The sequence below is a fragment of the Alligator sinensis genome, unplaced genomic scaffold (genome assembly GCF_000455745.1).
Source record: "Alligator sinensis unplaced genomic scaffold, ASM45574v1 scaffold301_2, whole genome shotgun sequence".
Classification (NCBI taxonomy): domain Eukaryota; kingdom Metazoa; phylum Chordata; order Crocodylia; family Alligatoridae; genus Alligator; species Alligator sinensis.
The window spans coordinates 1,604,634-1,624,080 of NW_005841874.1; the positions used below are offsets into that span (position 1 = coordinate 1,604,634).

At 43.8% G+C, this 19,447-nt stretch overlaps 1 protein-coding gene and 1 pseudogene across 1 annotated transcript in view; both read left to right on the forward strand.

The window, feature by feature from the left end:
• LOC102372524 (T-kininogen 2-like) overlaps nucleotides 1-19,447 on the forward strand; it is a 54,607-nt gene that overhangs the window by 4,463 nt on the left and 30,697 nt on the right. Inside the window, exon 3 of the mRNA XM_025195914.1 lies at nucleotides 4,845-4,955. Coding sequence (XP_025051699.1) covers nucleotides 4,845-4,955 — 111 coding nt within the window. The remainder of the gene's footprint in view (nucleotides 1-4,844; nucleotides 4,956-19,447) is intronic.
• LOC112549142 lies at nucleotides 13,918-17,634 on the forward strand (annotated as a pseudogene).

A 19,447-nucleotide genomic window follows, 5' to 3' on the forward strand; every position in this document is an offset into this window, starting at 1 on the left:
ACATTGCCGGGCTAGGAGAGAGGCAGGGGATGGGCCTGGCCTGGCTGATTCGGAGATTCGACCAAATCAAATTAGGACAGTGATTCAAATCACCGAATCGAATTACTGTCCCCCCGAATTGGCCGAATCCAAACTGAATACTAGCCGCTTCGCACAGGCATACTACGTAGCTCCTTTGAAATCAGTGGATCCACTTGAGAAGCAACATGCTATTCCACATGAGTAAATGTATCAGAATTTGGCCCTATCATATGACTGAGTCTCTCCAATGCCACCAGGGCAGGACTAAGTCAGACGGCCAAGGTTTCTGTTCCCAACTCTACTACTGCCCCAACTTGTCATCCTACTAAGTGAACCTCTTTCCTTTTCTGTGTTGCAAATGTTTACCCACCACTAGGAAAATTTTCCTGCTGGCGAAGCTCACTTGTTAGGAAATTTAATGTGATCTTCTCCTGAGAAGAGCTGGTAACATCATGATAAAAATTCCAAATAATGGACTTAACCAATGATGGAAATATTTGGAATAAATTACCTGTGGATGGTATATGATTGGGGCTAGTTCTGAGTCACGTCTTTATCAAAAAAGACCAGGCGCTCTCTTAGTCAAACATGGAGAAGCTGAAGTTGGAGGAAAAAAGGTCAGGCAGGATCCTTTGCCTCCAGCCTTTTCTGTTCAGCATTAATCAAGCAAGAGTATTTCCTCCCAAGGGCCACACAAAGACAGTGTTACTGGGACGATAATGGGAGGCATTGCTTTTTTCCTTGGACCAGCATTCACATTTGTTTTCCTGCCGCACTAGATTTCGGTATGAATCATTAGACTATTTTATACACAAAGATCTCAAAGCACTTTATGCAGGCGTGTTCAAGGTCATAAAGTGAGCTAGCAGCAGAAGTGGGACTAGAATTTACGTCTCCTGACGCTTAGGCTCCATGTTTTCTATGCTTGATGTCAGCCAATGTACACTGGAAGGAGGTGAAGTCAGGAGGGTCCAAGAGCCCCAGGGACAAGTGGCAAATTCCAGGGTACCAAAGAAATTTTCTCAAGCCCCCACAAATCTGGGATCACTGAATTTGTTTGGGGTGTTGCTCATAAATAAAGCCCCCTCCTTGCAAGCAGCGTAAACACAAAAGGACAGATTTATTATAGAAAATAAAGGCAAGGTAAACAAGCAAAAACACCACGTGCAATTAAAACACTAACAACTATAAACACAGTTTATAAGTTGCACCCTCTTGGGGAGGCTTCAACCATACCCAGGCAGTCAGGGGCTTGGGGGGTCACCCAAAGGGATTGCTCTGGAGGCCTGCACCCCAATACCTGCTACTTAGCAGGAGAGTCCTATGAGCTGCTCCTTGGGATTTGCTGCATCTCAGGGAGCTGGTAGTGAGTATAGGTCCTTCTGCAGTGCAAGGGGCCCCTCATTGCTCCCTGGAAAGCTGTAGGGCACTGATTTTCACTTCTGCATGGTGGCTTTGAGGCTTCAATCAGCAAACCACACCCTCCAAAATTCCTAGCCCTGATCCTCAGCTCTGCAGGATCAGAAAACTGCAAAATAACTCAAAAAAGAAAAGCCAGGCCTATCCTGGCCCAGGCCTGAATGCACAGAGGGGCTCAGCTGCACAGCTAGGCGAGACACAACAGCTGTAAAACAATAAAAGGGGGCCCCAGCCTATTTTCCACTGAGGCCTGGACCAAACAGCAAAACGTGCCAAGCTCCTCACCCCAGTACAAAACATGCCAGGTTTTTAATCCTGACCCAAATTTGCCGGGCCTTTAATCCTGGCCAAAACTGCCAGGTTCCAATTCTAGTCAGTGTGCTCCAGGGATTAATACCCCCATGGTTTTATCCCACTCAGAACCCAAATGGGAACATACAGCGAGGCTCATCTACATAGCTAGGCTGAGACAAAAGAAGTTGTGACACCAACAAAATGTGTCAGGCCCTCAGCATGGCCCAAATGTGCCAGGTCTTACCCTGGGCAAAAACTGCCAGGCCTTTAATCCAGGGCAGAAACTGCCAGGCTCCAACCCTGGACAGTGTGTTCCAGGGATTAATATCCCTACAGTACTATCCCACTCAAAACCTGGGAAAAATGGGGAGAAAAGAGGGAGAGAAGCTGTCTCCCAAACTCTGAGACAGACTTTCTCTTCCTTTACCTTGGGTTTCCCCTTCATATAGCTCCAACTTGCTTCTCCAGTGCAAAGTAGGAAGACCCCCCCATGGGGAACAGCTCTTTGCAGCTTAGACCCTTAGGTCTGCAAGAGTCACCCAAGGAGAAAGAGCGCTGAGTCCCAGGTGAGAGGTTCTATGTAGTCTGGCCCGACATCACCCAAGCTTTTCCAATCAGGGCTTCCAGTTTTTTCTCTTAACCAATTCACTTAAAAAAAGAACACTGCCCAGTATAGCCAATCAAGTTTGGATCTGATTTCCCCTGATCATGTGACTGACCTCCATGCTATTTTGTGTACAGTACACAGCAGGGTTATTCCTAGACAATAGGGTGACCAGAATCTAGACTCGACTTCCCAAGGAGCTGGTGCAGTCCACAATCTTGGAAGCCTTCAGGAGACTGAACAGACACCTGGCTGGGATATTTTGATCTCAGCAGTATTCCTGCCCAGAGCAAGGGAGTTGGAGTCAATGATCTATTGAGGTCCCTTTCAGCCCTTCATTTCTATTATTCTATGACCTAACCAAAGCCACAGGTATCTGCCTACTGCAGCATCTCCTGCTTCTTTCCAGCTTATCCAAACAAGGGAGAGAAAACAAGATACTCAGATATAGAAAACATGGACTACAATACATGCTCTACAAATTACACACAAAAACCCCATAATTATATTTAAACTAGAATACCTTTACAATACAAAATGGCTTGTACATTGTGTGTGTGTTACATGTTTTTACTGAAGTTGCCGCTTGTCTTTCCTTCTCTAGACACACTGATTTAGTGGTAGAAAAGATGGGAGGTAGAAATGAATTATGCTGAATTTTTGGTCCAGGCATGGTGTTGAGGGGGTAAGAAGAAAAGCAAGGAAGGGGGTTGCCACAGTTGGCAAGAGAGAATTCAGTAGCATAACTAGGTTGGGGTGAGGGGGCCACCTATCCTGGATGCTGACTGTGAAGGGGTGCCAGGATCCCTCCTTCTCCAGGAGAGTCTTTGTTGTAGCAGGGGAAGCTCTGCGCTGCCCCGCTTGGCCATGCAAACCAAGCGCAGCAGTGTCACATGAAGCAATGTATCTGGGGGACGGGGAGCGACTGGGGCAAGCAGAAGGATGCTCCCCCTGGCATCTGGGCGCTGATGCAAAAATAGGAACAGCCCTGCCCCCAATATGTGTGTGTGGGGTGGGGGAAAGCGAACAGGACACCAGGATCCAATCTGAAGGAAGCCTGGGCACAGAAGAGTTGACACTGCTGATGCTAAGCAGCGGTCCAGAGGATAACATTTGCTTTCCCCTCACCTACGCCACTGAGCACCCTGTCCCTACCCCACACGCTCAGTGAGTGGCCAATGTTATTGAAAGAATTGGCCATGTCCTTAATGCTTCCTCTAAATAGGAAGTAGATTTTATATTTCGGCAGTCTTGCAACACCAAAAGCATGAATTAATTGCCTTGTTATTACATTTTCATGTACATTCATTATTGATAAGCTACTAAAACATAAAAGCTGACTGGCGAGAGATTGAGCCTGCCCCAGTGAAAGGCATAACTATTGGTAATAATAATGAAACAAAGCAAGAAACAATAAAACAAAAAGGCAACCCTCTCTCTTGTTTACACCTACAATTCATTGGACTGAACTGAGTTATTATTCCTGGTTTTGGGCAAAGGGCAATCTGACATAAAAATTAAACCACTGGAGGATCCATAAAAGTCCCTTTGCTCCTTAACAGTCAATTTACATCAGCAGATGATTTGGCCCAGAATATTTTTAGAAAACCTTTGGTAGGTATTCCATGGCCCAGGGAACTGCAGCAGGTCTGTTGTAATGCTTGACAATATACAACAGGAAATAACAGAAAGCATTGGGCCAAAGTCTCCTCTCAGTTTTCTCAGTGCAAATCCAGCATCACTCCACCATCACCTACTTGGCTTTAGCGTGGCAGACCTGGGGATCTACCTCCAGTTCAAGACTGCAGGACTTGAAGGAAGACAAATGTAATCACCTGAAGGGGTTTGTTGCAGTTGCCACAGAATCTCTAGTGACTAAAACCAGTGATAAGCTTGGTTTAACATCTCACCTAGAAGCTGCATTACATGTTGCAGTGCCTCTGACTGCCGTGTGAGATCACTGGTTTGCTACTGAGTTTGGGGCATGCAGAGAAGTATCTATTACTATATTATCAGCACCAATCTCTGCAGCCTGCTGCTGCTGCTGCCAGGGTTTACCTGGGAAAGTTTCCCATCCTTCTGCTGACCTTGCTCAGCTCTGCTTAACTGATAAAGTCCGACTCAAGCGCAGTCTGCAATGACAGACCTGCAGACTGTTGAAATAGCAGCCCGCATTTTCTTAATCAGAGTGCACAGACTACAAAGGAGTATTGAAAACATAACTGTTTCTCTTTCAACCTTCCTCCATCCGAGAGACAGTGTTTTGAACAGGCTCAGCAATGGCTAACTAGAACAAAGTCTGTATTCGGCAGGGTAAATTACTGGGTCAGAAAGATTTTAGAGATCAGCTCAGTGGAGACCAGTAGCTAATACGAAGCCCATTTTATACCTCCTTGCTGTGCACGGGTAAGTTAAGCTCTACTCTTTGAAATGTTTGTTGCCTCCAATGCTCTGCTGTCTTATTAAGAGTACAAATGATGACTTCATGTTGTTGTTTTTTTCCCAGGCAGGTCCTGGCGCACAGTTCTTTGTGAAGTATCAAATAAGAGAGAGCACTTGTGCCATTGGGGAAGGCAAAGCCTGGCAAGACTGTGATTACAACGCATCTGTGGAAGCTGTAAGTGGCTGCCCTCTTCTTTCAAAATTCTCTTTCTGAAAATAGCAATGTAATCCACCAGTTACCAGTCTCCTGGGGAAAGTGTGCAGTTCTGCTTGGAAAAGGGACTGTGCCAATGGCATTGTGGGGTTGTGTCTCAATAGGCTGGCAGAAAAGATGTGCTCCTGCAAGTAAAAAATAAAAAGAAGTAGCTGGGTTCCCTCTCATTTATTCCTACCTGCCAGCCCTACAAACCCAACTTAGTGTGTGGAAGTCAAGTCACGAGCTCTCTCTTTACATGCCATTACTGTTAGAAAAAAGATTAAGCAGGCTGAGTTGTGCCCTCTGTTAAATTTGTATAACCTGTGTTGCCTTCAGTGAGATTGCACAGATGGAAATGCTTGGCATTAAGTGAATATTTTCATTTGTGGCACCTGAGAAGGAACAGAAGCTGGCTCATTCTCTTAGCAGAGTTGTCTGTGGAGGGCTGACAGGAGTCAAATGCAATCTGAAAGTGTTTTCATCACCAAACTCAATGGGTGCCATCAAGCGCCAGACCTCTTGAGCAGGGAGGAGCTGTTTTATGCAAATATTTTTCAACCTAAAACTGCAGTGTAAAAAGCCATGGTACAAGAGGCTGGAGCAGTCTGTATACACTGGGGGCAAATATCATAATAGCTACCACGTGCATGTATGGAAAGCTTAGAGCAAATTGACTCCTGGTCTCTACCAGTAAAAACCACCCTGGGGAAGAGGGGCAAAATATTCACCAGGAGGGCCTGGTGGCAGTACAAAGAATCTCAACCTTCCCTCCAGTGGAGACTCGCAGCCAGCCCGTCCCAGGGACAGGGTGTAAATAGGGAAGCCATAGGATTCAGTACAACTTAGTACCTGTATAATTCCTATTTGGCCCCTACTCCAAGAACCTCGGGTCCCACCTGAATCACTGTGAAGTGCTGTGAGCCGAGCTGCCCATGAGATCAAGATTCTGTGCTAGCAGGGGGTGGCTTTAGCCCCGGTTCTTAAGTTTAAAAATGAGGCATCCTTTCTTTATTGAAACGTGTTCCCTGCATGCATTCCAAGTGCGTTAGCTAATTAAGAAAGACAATTTCTATATAATAGTAGAGATTCCAACCACATTTGTTAATCATAAAACAAAAGATACCTTTCATACTACCTGCTTAGCCCAGCCCCGCTTTCCTGTGATCAGCCAACCCACCCCTTCCACAGCAAAACCTTGGACTAATTTAGACAGTAAACCTGACAGTCCTTCATGAACAACCATGATTGCTCATGTCAGCCTTTATTCCTCTTATCCACTAAGCATTCGTTACGCTTGCCAACTGTATTCTGTTTCAACAAAATGCTTCAGGAATATTTCACACCAATAGGTGTGGTGCTAACTGGATTTCTGCATCAGGTGGATTAAAAATAAATGGTGTCATCTGTGTCTGTAGGAATCAGGAGAATGTACAGCTGAAGTTTACATTGACAAGACCCAGAAAACCAGTAAAGTTTCACAGGAATGCAGAATCAGGCCAGGTATGTGACTGTTCAGGGGGACATTAGGTAAGTACCGACTAAAACAAAAAACAAACGAGCCTATGTTGAGATCCTCTGGTAATTTTAAAGAAAGGAGCATTGCATTACTCCATTCAGGACCTCATCGATCATATATTATGGGCCACCATAAATGAAAAAAATGAAATTCTGCTCTACCTTCTTATGCATGTAAGTGCTGTGTCAATGAAGCACCAGCAGATTATTAGTAAAATTTGGTTTTGAGTAAAGAAACCCAAAGCACCTGAGCAAAGTACCTCTGAAACCCTTAGATCTCCACCAATCCAAAAAGGATTTTCACTGGGCTAAAGGCACATCTATGACCTAGGGATTTGCTGCCCTCTCATCAAATTTTAAGTCCTTATCCCCCAAATACTGAAATGACAAAAAGCTTTGTTGCATGGGAAAACTGTAGTTTCGCCCTTTCTTCCAAATCGTAAAGGGCTGCACTCATTTTACTGAAACTTGCCACAAAAAAAGAGGCTTCACAGGGAAAAAAGAAAAGTGGACAGATTTATCCTCCAGAGTAAAAGTCTGACACTGGTGGAATCATCAAAAATGGTGGAATCTGAAAATGACCCTTTCAAAGGAAACTACTTAGGCCACTTGATTGGAACTACACTGCTTGCTTATAATCTACACATCTGCATGGCTATCCACGAAATGCCCCTGGAATACATTGCTTTATTGGAAAGATATTACCAGTCTCCAATGCATCAGAGCTGGGCTTCTTTCTTTAAGTATCCAGATGGACGTACACATAGACTCATAGAAAGTTAGGGTTGGAAGAGACCTCAGGAGGTCACCTAGTTCAACCTCCTGCTCAAGGCAGGACCATCCACAATTCTATCATCCCATCCCAGCCATGACACACTGCAGTCATGGCTGTGATTGCAGTTAACATACATTAGGGACTGCTACCAATGCAGCTGCAGCAGTGCAGAGCTCAGAGTAGGCTACCCAGCCAAGTACATACGTGTTTTGCAGCTCATCCTGAGCCCCATTTCCTGTGGCTATACAGGTAACAGTAGCAGAGCCGGCTAATTTAAAGCTCGCTTCAGTGTGTGCAGTGCCTGCAGGATAGACAATCCAGGTTTTACTGCCAACTACATCTTATTTGATTTCAGATGCATTTGCAGGGCAATGGTGACATCTAGGTGCCAGTAAAGTTAATGAGAAGTATGTGTATTACACAGAGGAGTAAAGTGAGATATGCATTTAAATCTTCACTTGTAAAACTACAAATATAAATTTGAATTCAGTATCTCAGCCAGGCAGCATGAGAAGCACCGCTATTCTACCAAGCTGGTGAAAAATATACAAGTTTGTTCACAGCTCATGAAAAGAAATAAAACCATAGCCTCTTTAGAACAGGATGCATGCTGTGTCTTGCTCTGTCTGCTTTCTGACTGCTCACTGAAAATAGCATTGTGGCTTTTTGTAACGGATATAACTGCTTCACCATGCCACTGGCAGGCAAGAATCTGAAGGGTCAGATTCTGCTCTGCTACTCTGATGTGTATCAGCAGTAGTTACAACATGTACATGCTGGAGATAATCCACATTGGCATTAAGAGCTCATCCAGAGATTCCTGCAGAAAGAGGTCAATAGCAATGGGTTCTGCCTGGTGAATGATTTCACAGCTCAGTCTCTCATATGTGAGCACCACATTGTTCAGCCATTAATACTGGAACAGTTCTACCGTGTCCTTAAATTGTTCCACTGTAGCCAGTTTACATCAGGTGAGGATCAGGCCCACAAACACTACCTGAATTCCATAGAGATCTAATACTCACTTTGATTCTCAAGTTCACTGAATTATGAAATTAATTTATGTATTGAACTATGAAATGAATGTATGAAAATCCAGCCCATCATTATCAGGCAGGAAAGAGGGGTAATAGGATTAGTGGTAGGGAACACAGTCTAGAGCCTCCTCCATCTAGGCTTTTAATCAAAACTAGGCCAACATGGTGTTGCCTGAAAGTTGATTTTGCTGAAAACTGATAAGCGCTGGGCTGCCTGGGTGAAAGTTAGAGGCAGCTCTCACAACGGCTGGGGACAGACATTCAACAAGCCTGAGCCTGAATTGATTCAATCTTTGCAGGTTAGTCTAACCTGGCTAGGCTAAATCAGTTTTGTAACCAGAGAGACATCCCAGAAATGCAGACACATGTCTTCAGTGGCTCAGGCTAGAAGCCCCCACTTCCCTTGCACAGTGCTGAGCTGAGGGGGGCGTGGCCATGCACACACAGGATGGTCTGATTGGGGAGGGTGCTCCCCTCCTCCTCAGCAGCCCAACAGGGGATGTTTATCACCCCTAACTCTGTGCTTCTCCCCCCATTAAGAAAACACTACCAGCTATCTGGTGATTCTGCCTTTCTTTCATGTGCATCAGCTCGGAAGTAGCCAGCACGTGGTCTGCTAGCCAATGCTGAGAGGTGTCTGTGAGGGATGGGGGAATGCCTGCTTAGCAGACAGTGATGAGGGAAGGAGGAGCAGAAGCCAGGCAGATGTCTGCAGAGACTGTCCGAGCTGCAGCCAGGGAGCAGAGAGCCCTGCCCAGAGAGCATGCCAGGATGCTGGGGGAGTCTGATTTAATTTAAACCAGCAAGGGATCTGGGACAGACACTGCATAACCAGGTTTGACCCAAATCAGTTAAGTCTGGATCAGCTGCTTGCTGCTATTAATACACCTGGTTCCAGTGAGTTCAGTAAGGCTGGTTGGGATTCCAATGGGAGGTGGTGTTCTCCCCTACCTTGGGGTCTTTAAGAGAAGGCTGGATAGGCATCTGGCTGGGGTCATCTGACCCCAGCACTCTTCCCTGCGTAGGCAGGGGGTCAGACTCGATGATCTGTTGAGGTCCCTTCCAACCCTAGCATCTATGAGTCTATAGATCTATGATATTACATTCAACCAGGTTTATCTCAAACCAGTTTCAACCATTCTCAAGCTGGTTTATGTGCACTGAACATCTGTTCTGTTACAGGTTTAAACCAGTTTCTGATCACTTAAACCAGTTTATGTGTAATGTCTGTCCCTAGCCAATATGTCTGTTGAACAGCTGAATGTAAAACTGTACGGAAGCTCTACATCATTGTGGATCACCAGAAAAGCTGCCAGTTGAAATGTTAATGCTTGGCGACGAGTTTAAGATCTCCACAGATTATAAGCTGTCCAGTAAAACCAGACCTCAGGGAAAACTCACTTTATTGCAACGGTAACAGGCATATTCGGTAGCTAGGGCCAGATTAATGCACAGACAAACTAGGCACATGCCTAGGGCGCTAAGGAAAAAAGGGACCCAGTTGTGCTTATTTTACATATTATAATTATTGAGTGAATAAAAGATATGGAAATATACAGTATTAAGTAGGGGTCCACAGGTTTTTTTGCCCTTGAGCCCACTAAAGGGTTAATCTGGCCCTGCTGCTGACTTTTGCCATTCTCTTATCCATTGCTGATAAATGACACCCTTTCTCACATGTCGTCAGAGCTATGTCTTATATTTTCTTATTACAAATAGAGAAGAGCCTAAAACTAAATCTTAGATTCCAAGACTCCAGAAAAGTAGGGCCAAAGGGCCTAGTATCTGATTCCAGATGTGGATCCCTATTTTGCTGTAATGAACCTATAAATAGGAGAGTGATCACCTATTCTCTGTATCCGCAGGGGGCGTGACAAATAATAATTGGCAAGAAGGGAGATTTGGGTTGTACAGTAGGAAGACTTTGGTAACTGGGAAGGTGATTAAATACTGAAATAAATTACCTAGAGAGGTTGTGGGATCTCTCTCCTTGGATGCTGTTAAGAGCAGGATAGACAGACACTTGGCTGGGACCATTTAGACACGGGCCTTGGGCAGAGGGTTAAACTAGGTAGTCTCATAAGGACTCTTCCTGCCCACTGTGGCACTAAGAGTTCACTAACGCCTAGTAAGCGAGAAGCAAGGGGATTTCGTGATAGCGGCTCTTGGAGCTGCTCGAATTCGAGCACCCCCTCCCGGAACATGTGTATAAATGTCCATAGTGCCCCAAAGCTTGTCTAATATCCCTCCCAACTATGCGGTTGATCCAAAAAAAAATAGAACCAAAGAACCCTTCCTCCATATGCATCTTGTACTATCATGGCTACAACAACCCTTTGAGACTACTCCAATAAGTGAAGCTGTTTCTTGGAGAAAATCTCATTAATTTTTTGGTTGGTTTGTTTTTCAGCTCGTGTGTGTGCTGGATGCAAACATCCCAATGGGAGCGACAGCCCAGATTTGCTACCCATTCTGAAGCATGCTGTTCAAAACTTCAACAAAAGAAGTGTGAAACGCTTCCTTTATGCTGTTGGTGAAATAATAAAAGCCCCCCTCCCACCGGGAAATATTAATACAACATTTTCTCATTTTCTAAAAGTAGGTAAAACAGCAGGGAAAGTTGTTATCTCTGATCTGTCCACCTTCTGTCTACTATGGCATGTTGGGCTGGCCACTGGGCTCCGTATAGCAATGGCCTGGATGATCTCAGAGTCAGCCCCACTATAAAGGTCTCCAGAGCAGCTTCAACAGCATGATTTTTCACCTAAGCCACTTGTACACACAACAGAGGTTTAGTCCTCACCGTTTTCTTTTCTTCCCCCTAAACTGAAACAGTGATTTTGCACACTGTTTCAATTTTTCCAGCACCCTGTGCACCAGCCCCGAAGCCTTCTCCAGCTTCTAGCAAACCCAGCCACCATCCTGCTGTCTTCCCACACTGCCCCAGGGGCAAGCCAGCCCATTCTCAGGTGGCCACATGTGTTCTGCCAGCTGCAGGAGACTGCTGAAGGCAGAAGCAGCAAGGAGCCTGATCCTTATTTTCTGCAGAGCTTGCCTGTCCCTCCTACAACCAGAGGGCAAGCTAACAACAGCATTGTTGCAATTTGCAACATTGCAAACTCATTGTAAACCCCCAAAACTCTTGCATGTATACAGGGTGACGTCATTAAGCCATACAAAGTGACATTGTCATCCCATGTACATGGTAATGGCGCCACGTGTATAAGCACCCTAAACTTTACTTAAAGGTAGAATCAACTTCCTTACTCCTTTCTACCATCACTGCCAGAAGAGGACCTTTCAACAGACATTAATGTCACACCATTCATCTTCACTAAGTGATTTTTCAGATATGCTTGCAGAAAATCTAGATTTGCCAAGGAGCTCCAGTCCCACCTCCCACATGGCAGAGAAGTCCACCATGGAGGGCCTACACAAAGATACAGATGTGAACAAAAAGATAGACATGGAACAACATGGTCAAAACTAGATTTTCTATGTATATCCCCTTCTCAAACTATACAGCCACATCCATCCCAGCTGGTTCCCAGAGCTTGTTCACTAATGTGCAGTGTTGCCACCATTTGTATTTCATGTCCTTAATTTTATTTTTAAGTTTGATACCTTACAAACTTTTCAGGGGGTAAAAGTTCCCACCTCTACCTGATTAAACAATGACTACTTTACAGTCACTGAGTGCAAGGTGGACATACCCCCAGACGTGTTCTCCTTCAAATAATGCTTATGATATTCTTAAAAATACAGTTGGTCATGCCTTATAATGTACACTCAGAGCTTTCAAGACTGGATGTTGTCTCATTTCCTCTAATCCAGCCCTCACCTAGTTGCAAATGAGTCTGTATCTGTCTTCTCCACCAAATATACTTTGTGTACACAACTCTCACTTCTAGGAGAAGCAGATTATTGATCAAATACCCTATCTAGCCTTAGCTGCTGAATTTACATTTCTCTCACATACCTCCTACGGAAGCTCAAAATATTTAGGTTCAGTCTATTAAAACACGTTCCATTCAGATAGCTATGGATTTCCAAATAGATGGTTCCCCAGCCCTAATACACACTGCATCTTGTTTTATTCTTTGGATTTATTTGTAACCCAATGTTTCTTTCTGATGAGGGAACTGCAACCCCACCAGTCTGTGCAGGCTGTCCAGTTCCCATCCCGGTTGACAGTCCAGAACTGGAGGAAGTACTCAAGGTTTCCATGGAGAAATACAATTCAGAGAGCAATACTGATTTCTACTATAAAATTAAAAGCGTATACCACGCCACAGTCCAGGTTGGGATTTAACCTTCCTTTTTAAATTCAGTTATATTTAATTTCATCGCTCCTTATGTTGTAGAGATGGGCCTAGGATGTGGTATATCTGCAAGTCTGAGCTGAATCAAGGCTCAGTTTGAACCACCGGTTCACCTTACTCACAAAATTTCGATCATCTTACTTTGTACCTGTCACAACCCAAAGTTGTGGTTTTTTGTTTTTGTGTGCTTCGGCACCGCTAAATTATGTCCCCGCCAAATTGCAGCTGCTTTGCACGGTAGAGTTTTCTGCTGCAATAGAGAACCCGCGTGCAAAACAGTATTTCCCGCAATTTGTAGCCTTCTTTGCATTTCTTTTGCATTATAGTGATGCATGGTGCAAAGGAGTTCCAGCCATTTGTATTTAGATTTGCGCCACATTATTGGCCGATCCTAAATTATGCACATGTGGCGGCTAGCGATTGGCTTGCTAGCCGTATAAAGAGCTTGGGAGGTTTCTGCCCAAGTTGGAGAGAGAGAGAGAGAAAGCAACTGGAGTTTGGGAGAAAGAGCGTGAAGATTTCTAAGCGCTGCTAATCCCTTCGAACCCAGCTTTTTCTTCTCCTTAAGAGGGCAATAGAGGACCATCTTACCGAACCCACGGAGTCTTAACAACTCCGGGGGACATATTTACCAAACCCATGGAGCTTCAACCACTCCGGGGGCCAAACGGCCTCTAGCCTCTCCCCGTCGCCGAGCGCAATCCTAAGACGTATCCCTTTCCTTTGAAACTACCGACCCCGCGGAGCTTCAACCACTCTGGGGCCAATTACTGAGCCGAACCCGCAGAGCTTTAACCACTCCGGGGTCAATTGTCAGAGTCCTCTAGCGAGGATTTAAGCGGAGCTGAGCCTGGAAAACTGTCCAGCCTACACCACGACCATCTTTGGTGTAAGTAAACAATCTTTTAATCAACCATTATGCGTCCGTAACTAATTCTAGCTCGCCACCGACAAAACTAATTAGTTTATATGCTGCATAGGATTAAAATAAAAACATCTTCTTCTCCACTTGTCCAAACTGTACCAGCTACAACATCCTGCTTATTTGCCTTTCTGCAACGTCTTCTTTTATATTGTCCCATGCCCGTAAACCACCATTCCTGAGACTTATGTCATTTTGCCCTTTATGTTCTTTTCCTCCGCTTGCAATACTATGATAATATTAGCAGGTCTAATGGAGTATAAAAAATAAGTCAATCAGAAATGGATGTAGATCATGACATTTTTAATGCTCACAACCCTGCTGGTCAGCTGCTTCTTTTTACCGCATTTTTATTTTCTGTGATTCCTGTATGAGAAAAAATGCATATTTACTGAGGAAACCCTTGTGATTGATTTTTCAGGTAGTTGCTGGAAGAAAACGGATCTTATACGATAAGATTTCATATTCAGGAGATAAACTGCTCCAAGTCAGAAGTGGAGAAACTGAATGAAGACTGTGAAGCTGAAACTGGCAGCGTAAGTAATTAGGATGCTATGGACTAAAACATCGAACACCCATTTCCTAATTCACCAAACAGAACAACACCAGAGGATGTATATAGTAAACTCATGTAAAGCAACCTAGTTGTGTTTCTAGGTTCAGTTGCCTCTTCCACTAGCCAACCAACTCAATAAATATGAGCCATCGCCTCATGCCACAGGCTCTGTACATGGTGCAAAGTTGATGGGACAATTTGGGACCGTTTCCTCAGTTGTGAATCCAACTGGAAGGTGGGAAGGAGCAGACAGGGTGTGGGAGGGCCCAGCTACCGGAGTATTGTGTTCCTGAGGGTATGCGCCCAATGGATTGGACACAAAGGAGAGCATGGCTGTGTGGAAAGATCGGCTGGGGGGGGTGGGGGGGAATTTTTTTGTGCTGGTGGTGCTGGAGTGAATTTATTTGATGCTGAGAGGATTTGCTGGAAGGAGGCACTGATGGAAATGGTGCTGGAGGCAGGAGGGGCTGGTGGGCAAGGAAGTATTATTTCCTTTGTCTTTCCTTCCCAGCTGCATAGTGCTCATTTCTCCTGTTGAAAAATGCTGCTGCAAGGAGCACTGCATAATATCAATGGGCACGTTTAAAATTTCACCTTAATCCTTGTCTACCTCAATTTACCCATCTTACATAGGGATAACAACATTGATACTTCCCTACCTCTCACAGCGTTTGGGAGGATTAACGACTTAATCTTGTAAAGCATTGGGCATTAAAAGTGCTACAAATTATTGTTGTGTGTTAAATTGTATGATCCATGCAAGCTTCCTAAAGCTAAATAAAACTAAATGGGGATGTTTTCCAGTAGAGGAACTTCCATAGTTATGACAAATACATTTTATAGATGTGCATATAAATTCCCTATTCGTTGTGTTTAAAAGTATCATTAAAAAGCTGTATCATTATGCACACACAATTCTGATTCTTTGTAATACTTTGTTGATTTAAAACCTCATGTTTCCTTTCTGCTTTGCTCACAGATGCCGTTAGAGTGCACAGCAAATATATATGTGGTGCCATGGAAGCAGGAAATCTCCGCTGAGGTTAACTGCACTGAATGGGTATGAATCCTAAATAAATTTATTCTTCCATTTCAGCCTACTTGAAGCACGGTAAGTAGGGGGGAGGAGACTCATCTACATGAGATGCTACGTTGCAGTAGTAACAAGTACTAAATGACTGCCCAGTGACAAATGCTCAGTGGGGCATACTTGTAGACGCACCCTGTGTCGTGGAAAAATATTTGCCCTCCTCTATCCATCCAGTTCTCAGATTAGCTCTGATTTGTTCTAAAGTGATAGAAGGGATAACGCTTTCTTGTTGTCATATTAGTAATGTCATGAAGTGTTCTCTCACCCTGTAACCCTGGTGGTTTTGTGACACATAGGCTGAACTCAGGTAATATATGATATCCTGGCCTACATGAGAAAGAACAGAAGATGCAGAAGGAAGCAGCAGAATACGTAGACACTGTTTTGGTGATTGGATGCCTGCTCCTTTGCTTTTGCTGTCAAACTCAAATTCATGAGGTGCTGAGGATTATCGACCCCCGCACCGCCAATCCAGCTGCATAGAGCCTGGCTGGCCACCAGAGCATAGCTGTGGGCAGCCAAGTTCCTTTTCTGGTGACACATGCTACTGCTGTGTGCTCCATGCCGCTTTGTGCAGCCGTTTACTTTTGCGATACCAGGACAAGGACATCCCAGTATCAAATATTGACACTGTGCTATGAATTTTCAGCATGGTGCACAGTGTCACATTTGCCATGTCTGGTTTGCACCACTAAAAACAGGTTTGCAGAGCTGCATACCACATGTACAAGCTTGTATGGACGTGTCCCAGGAGTTCAAAAATCTCAAAATTGTCTGCTAATCTGTGTTTATTAGCCGGGGAGTAGATAGCTGTTTTTTCTGAAGCAGCAGTTTCCACATCCCCCCATTCCACTGTTACCAGCCCCATTTCTGGGATATGTGTACTGACTGACCATGACCACTTGGATCATGTCTGTGCTACAAACCATAGTACACCTGGCATTGGATTTCAAATATGGTTTCGCCCTAGGTTTCCTCGTACAGTGGCTAAATAAGGTTCAGATGTTCTAATGAGTAGAAGCCAAACCATGTTAGACATTTGAAGTAGCAAGAGCAATCACTCTGTTGCTTAAATTAAAAGGCATTCTTATAAAGGGTGTTCTACATCACTACATGAAACAGCTCTGTGTTGATCACCTCTTCTTAAACGTATGGCGGGGTGGGGGGTGTAGACATTAACCTATGTTAATCATCTCCCACTACCTCCAAATATATATTTCCAATCTGGCAACTAAAACTTCATTACATAGTGCTTCACAAAATACAATGAGCCAGGTTTTTGCTTTGTGCCTATATTGAAACTAGCGTTTGACATAAATTACCACATTGTTTTTTCTCTTTGATATGATATCTTATGAGTATGCCAAGGGCACTTTAGTTCCAAAATTGTTCACAAATGAGAAGTAATACACACTTACAAAAAGCACTGACTCTCATCTGAGCGGGCTATGCCGCACTGTCCTTTTCCATGCTAGAAGCAGCTAAATGTCAGTGATAGATGAAGCGATTTCTTTACTTATAATCTCCCAACAATTTTGGAATATTTCTGGAAGAATAGTTATAAATAGTTAAATTATTTCCATTCAGATCATAGATGGATAAGATTATCTACTTTAGCCCAGAAGACCTGATAAAACATTTTTGTTAACTGGTTCACATTACACCTCAGCTATAGTTTGCTCGTTCTCAAGTATTTGAAACTAATGCATTGAGCAAAGGCAACCCAGAGAACTCCCTCTCTCCACCAGCTCTTTAAACATTTTTGTTTAAACTTTTACACTGCAAACTCAAACGGAATAGCAAGATTTTGTTCCAAATGGTGTACCATATGCTAATCATTAAATTACCGTAATCTCTTTGTCTCAATATCTCCCATTTCCTTTTAGATGATAGGCGCATATCCTGAAGGCTTTACCCCTTTCTGATCACCTATGAGGCATATAACTGGGCCTGGACAAGAAAATCAGGATGGACAAGGGGCTGGGCATTCACGCACGGTTGGGCATGGACATGGGCATGAACATGGCCTTGGGCATCGGTTTAAGCATAGCCTTGGGCATGGGGAGGGGCATGGAAAAGGACATGAAATTGGGTGCGGGCATAAAAAACATCATAAGGAGGACAAACATAAAGACTCCAAAGACAAGTCCTCTGAAGAATCGGAGGAAAAGGTCCCTTGCCAAAGGGAAAGCCAGCCACCAAGCGTAGATGGAGGTCTATTCCAGTCAGATGCATTAACTACTCCTGCGGTTACGGTGGGTCCAAGAGATGATTCTTCTACCCCTGATATCCCTGCAGAACCAGTTAGCCCTGCAACTGTTGAAACTACTCCTGATATTTCTTTATTAGATAAGCTTCCAAATCCCTCAGAATTCCCTGGTCCCAAGTGTCCTGGAAAGCCATGGAAATCAGTTATGCAACTCACAAATCCTTCTGAATAGCCCAGATTATTTACAAATGAGGATCTTTAACCTCATGCATCAGCACAGCCCAAATCAGAAAAACCTTCACCTACCAATACTGATGTGGATGATTTTGACCTTGTGGGTGCTTTATTCATTTAATATGAACAGTCTGTGATCCATTTTTTGAGGCCAGAGATAGAAAATTATACAATTATTTTCTCTGGAAGCCAAAACATTTCTTAGAAGAATGGTTTCCACACTGTTACCTACAATACTCAAGAAGGTCACTAGCAAATCCTGAGAACAAAGAGCACAAGGCAATCTCAATACCTGATTCACCCCTCACAAGGGTGCTCGTTAGGAGTGAGTCCACTGAAATCTGTGTGACACTGCTGTAGAACAAGCAACAGTGAGAGGAAACCACGGGTTTCTTTCTCCAGCCTTCTAGTGAAGTGAATTGATTCAGGTATTTGTGAGTCCTTTTTCTCATACACCAAAAGTATTACACTCACGCCCATTGTGCTAAGTTTAAAATACTATGGGGACTGGTACAAAGATTTCTGGGAATGATCTGAGGGAACCTAGTCAAAGGATAACTGTAGGGTGAGGAAAAGCAGCTCACACTGTGAAATAGGACAAGGCCCCTTCCCTTAAATATTTAAAATCATCTGCTGGACTGACAATTGAAAAACAATAAAATATAAATGTTTTACTTGTGGATTTCTTTACTCCTATTAACATAATCTCCAATTCTTTACCATATAGTTGCTTTCTTGGAGGAGACATTGGAGGGAGAAGTCACAGAAACCCAGATACAACATCATCTCTTAAGCAAGTCCCAGCTGGAACGCATTTCCAGAGCAGCAAAACTATTTCTGCTATGTAGAATATTTGCTGTACAGCATAATCACAGCAACTAACAGCTTTTCCTGTGGGAGAGGTTCACAGGTACCACAGGTCTGAGAACAGACTTATGGACAGTATGGGATGCTTAAGATATCTGACACCTTCCATCCTAAGACCGTGTTTTCTGTTGCAAACTATTTGCTTGTAGCTCAGCAGAAATTTTCTATTCTGGGTGACTACCAAACCCAGAATATTTTCTGAAGTTTTTAACTAAAATGTTCCACTTATTTGCATGTATAATATTAAGGAAAACACATTGTTTTGCCATGTTAAAAATTCATATGGCTCCTTTTCAAATCCTTTACATTCCCATGGTTTCATTCAGGGATTTGAGAGTTGGCAGGGGGCTTCCTCCTGTGTCCATGCAGCACACACATGAAATCTGGCCAAGAAAGAGGTCTGCGAATAACTGGAGTTTCCATGTACTTAGGAGAGGTTGGTTAGTGGTTAACAGCTAAATTCTCTAAGATTTCATCTCTACCGAGCATGTCCCGACCTGACATGGGCAGATCTAGGATTTGGAAAGGTGGTACATATGGTGCATCCTCCCGTTACAAAGTATGTGTTTTTCTCCAGGTAAAAAGAAACTGAAAACTTTACTAATATGCAAGGGAACTAGGGCTGTACTGTTCTGTTAATCTTTGAAGCAAAGAACAAATATAAGTTAATTGGCACGAGCTAAGAACAGTCTGCAGGGCTACGAAATAGGAGCTATATTACCAAGATCACCTGACAGACAATAGAACTGCAGAAGAAAGGCTAGCTTGATTAGTGGAACAGCAAGACCTTTAAAAATGAGACAGGGTCTTTAACACTTGTGAATGAAAAGTTTAGAAGGAACCAGGTAGATTTTAATGTGCCATCGATACAACTGATGCTCTCACTGCTGCCTTAACAGCAATGCTGCTGCCACTGCCAGGCAACTGGTTTTAAATTTTAGGTG